Source organism: Lynx canadensis, chromosome D4 (genome assembly GCF_007474595.2).
Source record: "Lynx canadensis isolate LIC74 chromosome D4, mLynCan4.pri.v2, whole genome shotgun sequence".
Lineage (NCBI taxonomy): Eukaryota > Metazoa > Chordata > Mammalia > Carnivora > Felidae > Lynx > Lynx canadensis.
In genome coordinates this window covers 72,029,031-72,041,233 of record NC_044315.2, presented here as the reverse complement: position 1 = coordinate 72,041,233, position 12,203 = coordinate 72,029,031, and the positions used below count along the sequence as shown (strand labels likewise).

Genomic DNA, 12,203 nt, shown 5'->3' with positions numbered 1-12,203 from the left:
AAAGCTATGAACAAACCTATTGTATAAAAGTGTATTTGGGCCTTCAATACACATATTCTACAACAGTGGTTCCCAACTGCTGCCCTGCAGGGGACACTTAGCAACGTCTAGGGACATTTTTGGTTGTCACTACTGAGAAAGAGGTGCTACTGGCATCTAGTGTGGAGAGGCCAGGGATGCTTGCTAACCATCCCATAGGGCAGCCTCAACAACAATCACCCAACCCCAAATACTGAGGGGTTAGACATTATAACATTATATTAGAATATAAATGTTTAAAAATGCAAACACGCAAATTATGATTTCAGTATATTTTCCTCCTAAAACCAATTAAAAGCCATGTTTGTATTTCGGTAAAATACTCACTAATTTCTGTCCCTTTGTGTGAGACAGTATTGGTGCCACAAACAGATTAAAGTAAAAGACAAGTTATTACATGAACTCGGGAAAACTAACAACTATGAAAAATCTTGTGTAAAGGATTGTATGGTAGACCGTGACTATTCTTTTTTTAATAGTTGGAATTTTCTCTTCAAAACAAAAACAATTCTACAGATGTAACATTCTAGAGTAGCATTAAAAAAAATTCCAAATAAGTATAACTTGACATTTTACCATGAAATAATGATGAAATGAATTACTTTATTAGGCAAACAAAAAGGATTGATGCATGTATTTTTAGAATGCTTTTGGCATTTTATCATCAAATGAATAGTTCTGTAAAACAAATAAAAAGCAGCTCACCTCTTATTCCACTATCACAGATCCATACCAGATCATACTTTGCAACTTCATATCCTGGCATTAAATTATTAATTTTAGGGTTAATGCCAACCTTTTTGCCACCTAAAAATTTAAAGATACAACTATGAAAGATTCATCCAACACTGAAAATATATTCTATTATACAGATACATGGTAGGGAGAAGTGAAAAGTACCTTCATACATAATAACAGAAACAAACATACTTTAATGTGTTTTGCATTCCTTATTATTCATATTTAGAAAAAATTGTTCGTTCTCAAAAAGAGAATTAATTTGTCTTTGAAAATATATTAGTTTCAGTTTGATTCTTAAATTATTGCATCAATAGTTAAGTATGAATCAATGTTTAATGGCAAATATCTCTCTACAAGTCTTTAGAATAAGCCTGCAGGCTTTTGAAAAATATTCTTTTTGCAATATAATAAAAGTAAATTCTATTGCTCACTCCCAACTACAGTGAATGAGATATAAGAAGGCCCACAGGTTGAAAATAGTAAAGAAACAAAAATAACAGATTCTCGTGTCTGAGAAAAACATAACTTGGGTTGGTTTTTTTTTTTGGTTATTTTGTTAATCCCAGATATGGAAAAACAACGACGACCACCACCACCACCCTGTGTTTTTATAACTTAAGTTCTCTCGAAAGGCTAGAAACACCTTTCCCTACTCTAACAAACACGCAGAGAGCAAACATCCCAATAACGTCAGTGGGTGGCCAACAGCTTAATCTATAGTTTAATGCAAGGATTACTGATACTTAATACTATTAAAGCAAAAGGGTTATGGTAGAATTTATTTGTTACCTACCAATAAACAATCTAGCATCAACATTTGGGTATTTTCCAAGAAGCTTCTTACATACATCAATGGCTGGATCATCGTGATCTTGTACACAAAGGAGTACTTCATACTAGTCAAAGAACACATTTTACGGAGATTAAACCTCTTTTACAAAAATAAGCACATTATTGGTATTTACTGATTGATAAAAAGCATTAGGAAAAAGAAGCCGTTGTACACACAGCATTTAAAAGTTAAGAGAGTACTCATAACGATGCAAATACTTATGACATCAAGTGTTGCTTTAATTGAGAGCAGCTTCTCCAGAACAGGGGCTGATTTGCAAGCAGCAGAGATAATGAAGAGACTGGCAACCCCCACAGTTGGAAGTCTTGCCATTCCCAGACAGGCATGGCCTGAATTAAACTGGATCTCAAGCTTCTCTGTGGCCTTCATCATGAAACATCTCCCTGTTCTCTAGAAGCTCTGTCTCTGAACTTACTATTTCATGAAGGTGCCATAAAGTATGTATCAAATCCCAGAATAATCAACGTAAAGAGTTTTTCCAAACTCTTCCCATGAAAAGGACAAAGTGCTATTAGATTTTTGCTGTATAATAATTTTTTGAAATAAAATAGAATTTGGTTGAAAGTCTATCATCCTGAGAAGCATGATTAGCCTTCTAACAATGAAAATATCCAGGGTTTTATTTTGCTCAGTGCTACGTTTACTCTTTGATAGGATGTTTACTCTTTGATAGGACATTAGGGAAGTCATTTCTTCACATTTGACTGGCTGTGTCGGTTACCCTGGGACATTTATTCAAAGAGAATACTGGGCCCCACTCTTACTTTTGAATTAGAATCTCTGGGGGCAGTTCGGACATGTAACTAGGTTTAAAAAATCTGGAGCTAAACCTTTAAATTACCATTTAATAAACTACTACATTTTTTTTAAAAAAAAGTGTTTGCTTTCACATATAAAGATGCTACTTTATTATTTTGTGGGAAAAGTATTCTTAGTAGTAACTTTTTTTTTAAGTGCTGCTAAATTCATGCTGACTCAGTCAGTGACAAATATCCTACCAATTCTCTTTCTAAAATGGGATGGACATTTTTAAGCAAAGGAGGGAGGTTAGTTGTGTCCCCAAAAAAAACAAAGCTATGTGTTTAAAAAATAAAATACAAAGAGCTAAGGACATAGCTTTCTAAGTATCTAACATACAGGAACCAGCTCAGGTAAAGGGAAACTCAGCAAAAACTGGCAATATGGAAATTAGGAGCTGAGTATGAGAAGGGCCAGGACTAACTAAGGTCAATGAAGAAGGTAATAAGATTTTTTTTTTCAAGTGGAAAAAAAAAAGTTTTCTCAATAGTTAAGTAGACTCTGGGAAAACAATGTATACTTTTCTCATACTTTCTACCTACTATTATTATACATTCTATCAACTAGCTACCTTTAATGATGACTGACCAAAATTGCCACTCAGGAGGTATTAAAACCAACTTCATAGCTACCTAGTCTTCAGGGACCAGATAAAAATCTGAGAATGGGAAGGACACCACTCCTGCCCACGCCCTTGAATTTTCCAAAGGGTTGACTCCTAAATCCTGTAAAGCATCAGTCCTCTTCCCAACCTGACTCTCAAAACAATGTTCCGCTGAACTAGCCAAAAGGCATCGACCTTAACAATGAAGATCAGAAAGATTAAGTGACTTTCCAAAGGGTAAAAGTTACAATTAGCTTCCCTCCTAGAGTGAACTGCTCAGCCACCCTTGCTGTAAGAATGCCTAGTTTTCCCCAACACCTCAGTTTCTTTAATGCTTTTATAATTTATGCTGTTTTGCAGGTATGAGCAAATACAAGTGAAAGGAAATGTTCGTAAATGATACAATTCCATAAAATATAATAAAAAAAGTTAGTCTTTGCTTTCTTCCCTAGCAAGAGAAAACTTTGCAAAATACAGCTCTAGAAAAGTATTCAAAGGAGACAGTTTACCTTTATTCAAATGTAAGATTTAAAGTTTCCATTTTTATTGATTATGCCTTTTAATTTCAAATGAAAACCAAACACCTCCTGATTAGCCAGAGTGCAAATGAAACTCAATTCATATTATCTAAAAAACGTTCAGACTTTTATTTAAACACACGACTTATGCTTTCGCTTGTTTCTGATATTGAAAATTATACCAAATAGGAGGTAGCATTCCAAGTATGTTCTAAGGTATTAAATGTTAACCAGGAATCTTGATTTTTCAGCTCTGCTAACCACCTCTATGTCTTCAGTTTGATCAAACATTTTATTTGCTAGGAATCTCTGTATTGGAATAATTAAATCACTCCAACTACACTGTAACCGGCAAAACACAGCATATTGGTTGAAAGCTTTCTTAGCTAATACAAAAAAAAATTTTTTAGGGGTGCCTGGATGGCTCGGCAGGTTAAGCGTCTGACTTTGGCTCAGGTCATGATCTCACAGTTTGGGGGATTTGAATCCCATGTCGGGCCCTATGCTGACAGCTCGGAGCCTGGAGCCTGCTTCGGATCCTGTGTCTCCCTCTCTCTCTCTGCCCCTCCCCCGTTCGTGCTCTCTTTCTCTCTCTCAAAAATAAACAAAAAAAATTTTTTGTATATTTTTACACTATCTAAAGGATCAAATGTAAGCATATATGTTCAAAAATATAGCATTTATTAAAAATATTACACTTTAAAAATATTTCAAGAAAACGCTTACTTTATAAATCTGAAACAGCTATACAATACAGTGAATTCCAGTATAAATGGGCAGTATGAATCTAGAAATAAACACCAGAGCAATTTATTTATTTATTTTTAATAAACTTTTCATATCTCTTTATTTTATCTTATTTTATTTTATTGAGAGTGCGAACGGGGGAGAGGGGTAGAGAGAGAAAGACAGAAATAGAGAATCCTAAGCATGTTCCACACTCAGCGCAAAGCCCAACACAGGGCTCGATCCCACAACCCTGGGATCATGACCTGAGACGGACACTCAGTTGAAACAACCAGGCACGCCTAAAACCCAGAGTAATTTAGATGAGAAGATTAGTCTCCAACAACTCCTTAGTAATTTCCTTTTCTTTTTTTTTTTTTAATTTTTTTTTTCAACGTTTATTTATTTTTGGGACAGAGAGAGACAGAGCATGAACGGGGGAGGGGCAGAGAGAGAGGGAGACACAGAATCGGAATCAGGCTCCAGGCTCTGAGCCATCAGCCCAGAGCCTGACGCGGGGCTCGAACTCACGGACCGCGAGATCGTGACCTGGCTGAAGTCGGACGCTTAACCGACTGCGCCACCCAGGCGCCCCAGTAATTTCCTTTTCAAACAGTACAATGACTAAAAGGCTGAGAACAAGAGAGGTGTAGGAAATCCACAACCTGGGATCCAGCCCTTTGATATTCAAGAAGTGAATGTCTGAAATGGCAATAATCACGTACGCTACGTTCAGATGCATATATAGCATTAGATTTAGGTATATAAATGACATAAGAAAAAAGGGCTCACTGATTCAGCCCTGTAGACATTAGGAATATAAATTTTGAACTATAGCAAACAAGACAAAACATCTTAAAATAGAAAACTTTTTAATGATATTAATCAATTACATTGCATATCAAGTAGTAATATCTTGAATTGTCTATAAATAACTACATATCATTTTTAAAGAAAAATTTTATGAGGGTATTTGGATTACAGAATATAAATTTTCTATGACAAGAAGAGATTTAGACCCCAAATGCCTAGAACAGTCTCTGGCATGGAACGATTAATAATACACTTATAAGTTAATGCATTTGTCTTTAGGGTAACTTCTGAGTAAAAGATAGATGCCAGGAAGGAAATGTTTCGTAAGAACACAGCTCTGAATTCAAAGACTGGACAAGTTGAGTTATATGCATCTCTATTTTCAAGAAATAGTTTGTTTATACTGTTTTCCAAATTTACTTGGTAAATTCCTAATCTTGCAGATTTGGAAGTTTCACTAACATATGTTGTGCTTGGTCTTTTGATAACGGATTCGATTTTCTGTCTTCTAATTCTTTGTTTAGAAGACTATCCAGTTAGAAAACAATTCTTCTTTTTTTATTTTTAAAAATTTTTTTTTTCAACGTTTATTTATTTTTGGGACAGAGAGAGACAGAGCATGAACGGGGGAGGGGCAGAGAGAGAGGGAGTCACAGAGTCGGAAACAGGCTCCAGGCTCTGAGCCATCAGCCCAGAGCCCGACACGGGGCTCGAACTCACGGACCGCGAGATCGTGACCTGGCTGAAGTCGGACGCTTAACCGACTGCGCCACCCAGGCGCCCCAACAATTCTTCTTAAGGAGAGCTACACCACTGGTAAGAAAGAGTCTAAACATGGCACTGGACTTGTAACATTTTAAACCAATGGTGTATTTGCAAGAGAAGCAAAAAACCCACCACAATGACCACAGCCTCACTCTGGTAAGAATTCTGATCATTTAACTAAAAAACTCTTCATATGGCAAGGATTTACTAAAGTAAAGCTATTTTGCTGAATCTTCCTGCTACAGCTAAATCTCTCCCTAAATGCCTTCTTTGCTGCCACCGAGTGCTCAATTTGCGGAAAATGAATTACATGGCTTTTTCACTCCCCCCTCCCCCAAAAAATAAATATCAAAATAAGTGAATTGATAAGACACGTAAAGCACAGAAATCTTTCAGGACAATTAGCATAGTAACAGTCTCACCAAAATTTAAACCTAGAAATTTAGAACAAGTACCAGAACAAGAAATATTCTTGCACGTGTCAAAAATTAAATTTCTGACCATGTTCTTTTTTTTTTTTTCTAGAATCACCTATAATGTTCCAAATCAAATCAGGAGGAAAAATTTAGGTCCAGGATGAAACCAGACATACTTCTCTAAAACAGTGTTCACACTCGACAAAAAGCAAATAGTAAAGTTTGCTGGGCCTGGCAGTCACACAAATGTTCGTTTCAGGACTACAGGCCTCCTTGGGCACACAAGCGACTTGTCTGTTCACACTCAGATTGGTGGGAGGTCAGTGGTTTCACTTCAGTTTCTTGTGGAACATGGGCCATTGCTCTTGGTCTTTTAAAAATCAAACGAAATTGGGGCGCCTGGTGGCTCAGTCAGTTAAGCATCCGACTTCAGCTTAGGTCATGATCTCATGGTCCGTGGGTTTGAGCCCCGCATTGGGCTCTGTGCTGACAACTCGGAGCCTGGAATCTGCTCGGAGTTCTGGGTTTCCCTCGTTCTCTGCCCCTCCCCCACTCACACTCTGTCTCTCAAAAATAAATAAATATTTAAAAATCTAAAAAGTAAAAAGCAAATGAAATACCGTGAGATCCAAATTTTCCTTTAGACTGCAGGTGCTTGACACTTTTCCTCCACTTTACAAATTTTCGATTTACACAGCTAACAGTACTTTTATAATTAGTAAATAAAATTTTGAAAAAGTAATAAAAAACAATCTCTTACATTTGGAGTTCCTCATTTTATAGTAAGAATCAAAATAGTTTTCTCCTTGACGAATTTAAATACCTCAAAGGCATATTTGTGAAAAAAGCAAAAACAAGAGCTCTTGAGATAATCCCACATTGTAATAAAAGAAAAATCATTCAGAAGAAGAAATCAGTTATCGACTTACCCCAAATGTTCAGAATTAATGGATACATATGTTCCTGGATTATTTTTAGAAACTCTTTCTGCAACTAAAGCCCACACTAACTTCCTCAACCAATTAAATTCTGTGACTATCATCGCACAAGGGCTGCCACACAGAAGTTCCATAACTTAGTTGAGAGTGGTTGAATGGGGAAAGGGTAGGATGAGGATTAAACAATTGAAATGTGACATTAAGTTTCACAAGGATAAATGTATGATTCTAAGCTGTTCTGAGATTTAGTAATAATCAATGAAGATATTCTTTCATTTATTAAAAAAATCTCTTGCACCTGGGTGGCTCAGTTGGTTAGGCAACAGACTCTGGGTCTCAGCTTGGGTCATAATCTCACAGTTCGTGGGTTCAAGCCCCACGTCAGGCTCTGCACTGCCGGTGCGGAGCCTGCCTGGGATTCTCTCTCTCTCTCTCTCTCTCTTTCTCTCTCTCTCTGTTCCTACCTTGCTTGTACTCTCTCTCTCTAAATAAACAAACTTAAAAAACATTAAAAGAAAAAATCTCTCTGCATGTATTTATACAATGTGAGGCTTGAAAACCTTCCATTTTTATTTTATTTTTACGTTTATTTTTGAGAGAGCGCAAAAGGGGGAGGGACAGAGAAAGGGGGACACAGAATTAGAAGCGGGCTCTGCGCTGACATCAGCAAGCCAGATGTGGGGCTCAAACTCACAAGATGTGAGATCATGACCTGAGCCGAAGTCAAATGTTCAACTGACTGAACCACCTAGGCATTCCTGAAAAAACCTTCCATATTCCTTATTGCAAAGCTTAGTTTACAATTAATTTTATTAAAGGCCACTTTTTGCACTTCTAGTTGGGAAAAAAATCAAGTAGAGATCTTATTTTTTTTAAATTACATATTCAATTTATGGGATAGATAATACATGCGTGATTCAGATCTCTAAAATTATTAAATACATATATAATACACAACACACACAAATTGTAAGAAAAACACATAATGGTTTTGCTTAAAATTAGCTTCAAATACCTCGACTTCCAAACTTTAAAAGCAGTAACATAAAAACACTACAAAATAACTGAATTATACTTGTGTCTACATACTTAATAAGAGCTGCATTAAGGCTATCACATCTGTGTCTTCTCTATTCTTTTCATTGATGCTACTGAGAAAAATAAGAGCAAAAAGAAAGAAAATAAGAGCATGAAAACCAGTTACTACGAGAAGTGTGGTGTGTATTTTATCTTTCTTCTCATTACTTGGGTTACACTGTCCTAAAGAAATAGGAAGGAGTCTCCAAGTGGCAAAAACTATAGAAAAGCTGAGACAGTGAGGGTAAAAACTGAGGCAAGTGAATAGAGACCATGGAGGGAAAATTCAAATGGACTTAAAATCAAGCATGTAGACATGTAAAGAGACATCCAAAAGCAGTGTTTCAAACACGCAATTTAAAAAGTTGAGATGGGGGCGCCTGGGTGGCTTGGTCGGTTAAGCGTCTGACTTCGGCTCAGGTCATGATCTCACGGTTTGTGAGTTCAAGCCCCGCGTCAGGCTCTGTGCTGACAGCTCAGAGCCTGGAGCCTGTTTCAGATTCTGTGTCTCCCTCTCTCTCTGCCCCTCCCCTGCTCATGCTCTGTCTCTCTCTGTCTCAAAAATAAATAAACATTAGGGGCGCCTGGGTGGCGCAGTCGGTTAAGCGTCCGACTTCAGCCAGGTCACGATCTCGCGGTCCGGGAGTTCGAGCCCCGCGTCAGAGGCTCTGGGCTGATGGCTCAGAGCCTGGAGCCTGTTTCCGATTCTGTGTCTCCCTCTCTCTCTGCTCCTCCCCCGTTCATGCTCTGTCTCTCTCTGTCCCAAAAATAAATAAACGTTGAAAAAAAAAAAAATTTAAAAAAAAAAAAATAAATAAATAAACATTAAAAAAAAATTTTTTTTAAATAAATAAATAAAAAGCTGAGATGAAGCTAAATACATAAATCGAGGAACAGTTAAGTTCTCGTAAGAAACTACAGGCAGAGGGGCACCTGGGTGACTCAGTCGGTTAAGCATCTGACTCTTGATTTGGGCTTAGGCCTTAACCTCATGGTTTGTGGGATCGAGACCCGCACAGAGCTCCTCAAGGTCCACACTGACAGTGTGGAGCCTGCTTGGGATTCTCTCTCTCTCTCTCTCTCTCTCTCTCTCTCTCTCTTTGCCCTTCCCCCACTCATACACTCTCTCACTCTCAAAATAAATAAATGAACTTAAAAAAAAAAAGAAACTACAGGTGGAATATTAAAAGGAAGAGATAAAAAGAATACTCTCATCTCAACAAAACCGGGAGTTCTCCAATGAAGGATTAGGTTGAGTTCATAGATCTACAACTTGTATAGATAAATGATAGGAACAAAACAATTGGGCATTAAAAGTCAGAAAGATACAGAAATTAGAAATTAGGTATGAGGAAGACCCATGTTATCACTAACTGCAACCTATTCTTGGCTCAAAAGCCACATTTTACAGGGGGTTTATGTTTACTTCTAGCTATCCTGAATCCCATTTCAGACCATTAAACGCCGCTTTTTCTTTCTCACTGCCTCTTCTTCCTGTCATTCACGTACAACTCTCATGGAACAAGATTTTTATATTCTTTTTTTTTTTTTTTTTTTTAAATTTTTTTTTTTTCAACATTTATTTATTTTTGGGACAGAGAGAGACAGAGCATGAACGGGGGAGGGGCAGAGAGAGGGAGACACAGAATCGGAAACAGGCTCCAGGCTCTGAGCCATCAGCCCAGAGCCCGACGCGGGGCTCGAACTCACGGACCGCGAGATCGTGACCTGGCTGAAGTCGGACGCTTAACCGACTGCGCCACCCAGGCGCCCCAAGATTTTTATATTCAAATTGCCAGGCACTTAACCATGTCCGAGTTCCAGGAGGTTTACTCACAGATTTCAAATTCAGATGGACAAGCGGTTACAAAAAGGAATCTGCACCCCTCCCTTCCTCAACCCCATTTCTGTCCTGTGACTGCTGCTACTAGAGCATAAGTTGTATGAGGCCGAGATCACCATGAATGTTTAATACCTTCACCTTTTACAGTATCAGAATGCCTCTCTAAGTGTTGACCATGAGGGAGAAGCGTGTGCACGCACACACACACCAAAAACCAAACAAACATGATCCCACCCATTTCTAATGAGTACATGACTGTACTTACTTTGGGATAATCCAATTCGAAGAATGTCTCCAAGTTGTTGATTAGGTTAGGATCTACTCCTTTCAAAGGTTTCAGAAGAGACACACCTGGGAGCTTGCTATATGGCTGTTTGTCCGTTGCCTTCTTGTTGAGGTGTAATCGGCTGAAAAGCAAATGATATATACATTATTTCTGGAGAACACAATAGTGCTATATAAAGTATGCGTCAAGCTATCAAGAAACTACGAAGTTAAATTTTTTTTTAATTGACATCTTTTTAAAGGGTTATCTGAAAATGTAGGAAAGTAATCAGGTAAGCATCCAGTTTAGGAAAACCAGATCTAAGCAGAATGAATGTTCCAATGGAGGCTGGAGCTTAAGAGTGTTGTTTATTGCTGTACTCACAGTGCTTAGAGAACTATGCTTGGCAAAGAGTAGGCATTCAATAAATACATGGTGAAGAAATGAATTATAGTGTTAGCCTACACATTAACTGCCCTTCCTCCCAAAGAGCCATCAAAAGAGACCAAAAACTATAAAAACTGTAGGGGGTGGGGGGAGGGAAATCCCTATCTTCCCCAGAAAAATAGAGAAGTGTAACCAGAAAAATCTGAGATATTTCTATAGTAAGCAGTCCACATAACACATGATGGAAAGAAGCACTAGGCTACCAGCAGGGCAAGCAAGAAAATGGGATAACTAGCAGCACTCCCAATATTCACAAGCTCAGAATGGCTGGGATGGAACAGAGGGAATTTGAAATCTCAATAATGAGAAAAATGTCTGGTAATGACACTGGAAGATACACCATTGCCACCAATTCACAGATAAGTTGGCCAAGGTTCTCAGTGCTGACCCATCCCATGGCTCTTGAGGAGGGAAGCCATGCCAATTAAAGAGAGAATTTGCCCCAGTTAATGTTCACGGTGTCACAACAAAGAGAAGAGATGCCTTTCAGCAGAGTGATGATGTTTCTAAAGGAGGTCACCAAAGTCTTCCTCCCTCCTTCTCATAAGCACGTCTCTAAGCACTCAACAGTAATTACAGGTTAGAACAATCAGGGGGCCACGTGCAAGATATTTTAAGACACACGTTCTTCCACATTTTAACATCTCCGAAATCAATGGCATCTTATGATTGGTAGCAGCCAGATGGCAGTCCTAAATTAATAGCATGAAACCCAACCAATGAAACCTTCTAGAAGATCAAGAAAACACCAGCATCCTGGATTTGATGAAATACGCAATTAATCTATGAATGCCTTCTGGAAGTACATCACTACCATCATCCAGAACAGTAAGCCATGGGCTCACTCTCAGCTAATTAAAGACAGGGATGTGCCACAGTGAACATCTAATGTTTCAGATAAAGCCATTAAAGATTTTACAGAAAGAAAACAGGTTACCTACAATGGAAAAAAATTTAAACCAACAAAAGATTTCTTAAAGAACAAGGTGATACCAATTTCTGCTCCACAGTCCCCAAATGCTGGATAATAATGGGGCACCATTTCCAGCAGTGCTGCTCAGTATGGTCAGTGAATAAAGTGGCTTTTTACTGGTCTGTGATGAGAAGAAATTGAGAGAAGCATTTAGAAATGTTTATAGCACTTTGACCTTTCCATGCCATCCAAGCACATGATCAGTATGTATGTATATGTATGTATTTATGTATGTATGTAGTTAGTAGCCTCCCAAAACAGGGCTTGAACTGACAACCCTGAGATCAAGGCCTGAGAAGCGATCAAGAGACAGACAGTCAACTGACTGAGCTACCCAGGCGCCCCCAGTATTTATTTTTATTATAGTTTACCAGAGTATTAGTCCAT

The 12,203-nt window shown here is 38.0% G+C and overlaps 2 protein-coding genes across 10 annotated transcripts in view; one reads left to right on the top strand and one right to left on the bottom strand.

Moving 5' to 3' along the window:
• Window positions 1-12,203, bottom strand: part of UGCG (UDP-glucose ceramide glucosyltransferase) — an 85,473-nt gene that overhangs the window by 9,060 nt on the left and 64,210 nt on the right. For both annotated transcript variants that reach the window (XM_030294202.1, XM_030294201.1), the window contains exons 2-4: window positions 10,397-10,538; window positions 1,574-1,676; window positions 745-846 (exon numbers count right to left, since the gene is read on the bottom strand). In XM_030294202.1, the coding sequence (XP_030150062.1) occupies window positions 745-846; window positions 1,574-1,676; window positions 10,397-10,538 (347 nt within the window). The remainder of the gene's footprint in view (window positions 1-744; window positions 847-1,573; window positions 1,677-10,396; window positions 10,539-12,203) is intronic.
• Window positions 1-12,203, top strand: part of SUSD1 (sushi domain containing 1) — a 288,718-nt gene that overhangs the window by 259,762 nt on the left and 16,753 nt on the right. The window contains exons 16-17 of one of the 8 annotated variants that reach the window (XM_030294191.1): window positions 5,617-5,634; window positions 5,877-6,013. The exons of 6 other annotated variants lie outside the window; for them this stretch is intronic. In XM_030294191.1, coding sequence (XP_030150051.1) covers window positions 5,617-5,634; window positions 5,877-5,944 — 86 coding nt within the window. In that variant the 3' untranslated portion in view covers window positions 5,945-6,013. Of the gene's footprint in view, window positions 1-5,616; window positions 5,635-5,876; window positions 6,014-6,382; window positions 6,710-12,203 lie in introns of those variants that run through there. One more of the 8 variants, XM_030294194.1, reaches the window with a different exon arrangement.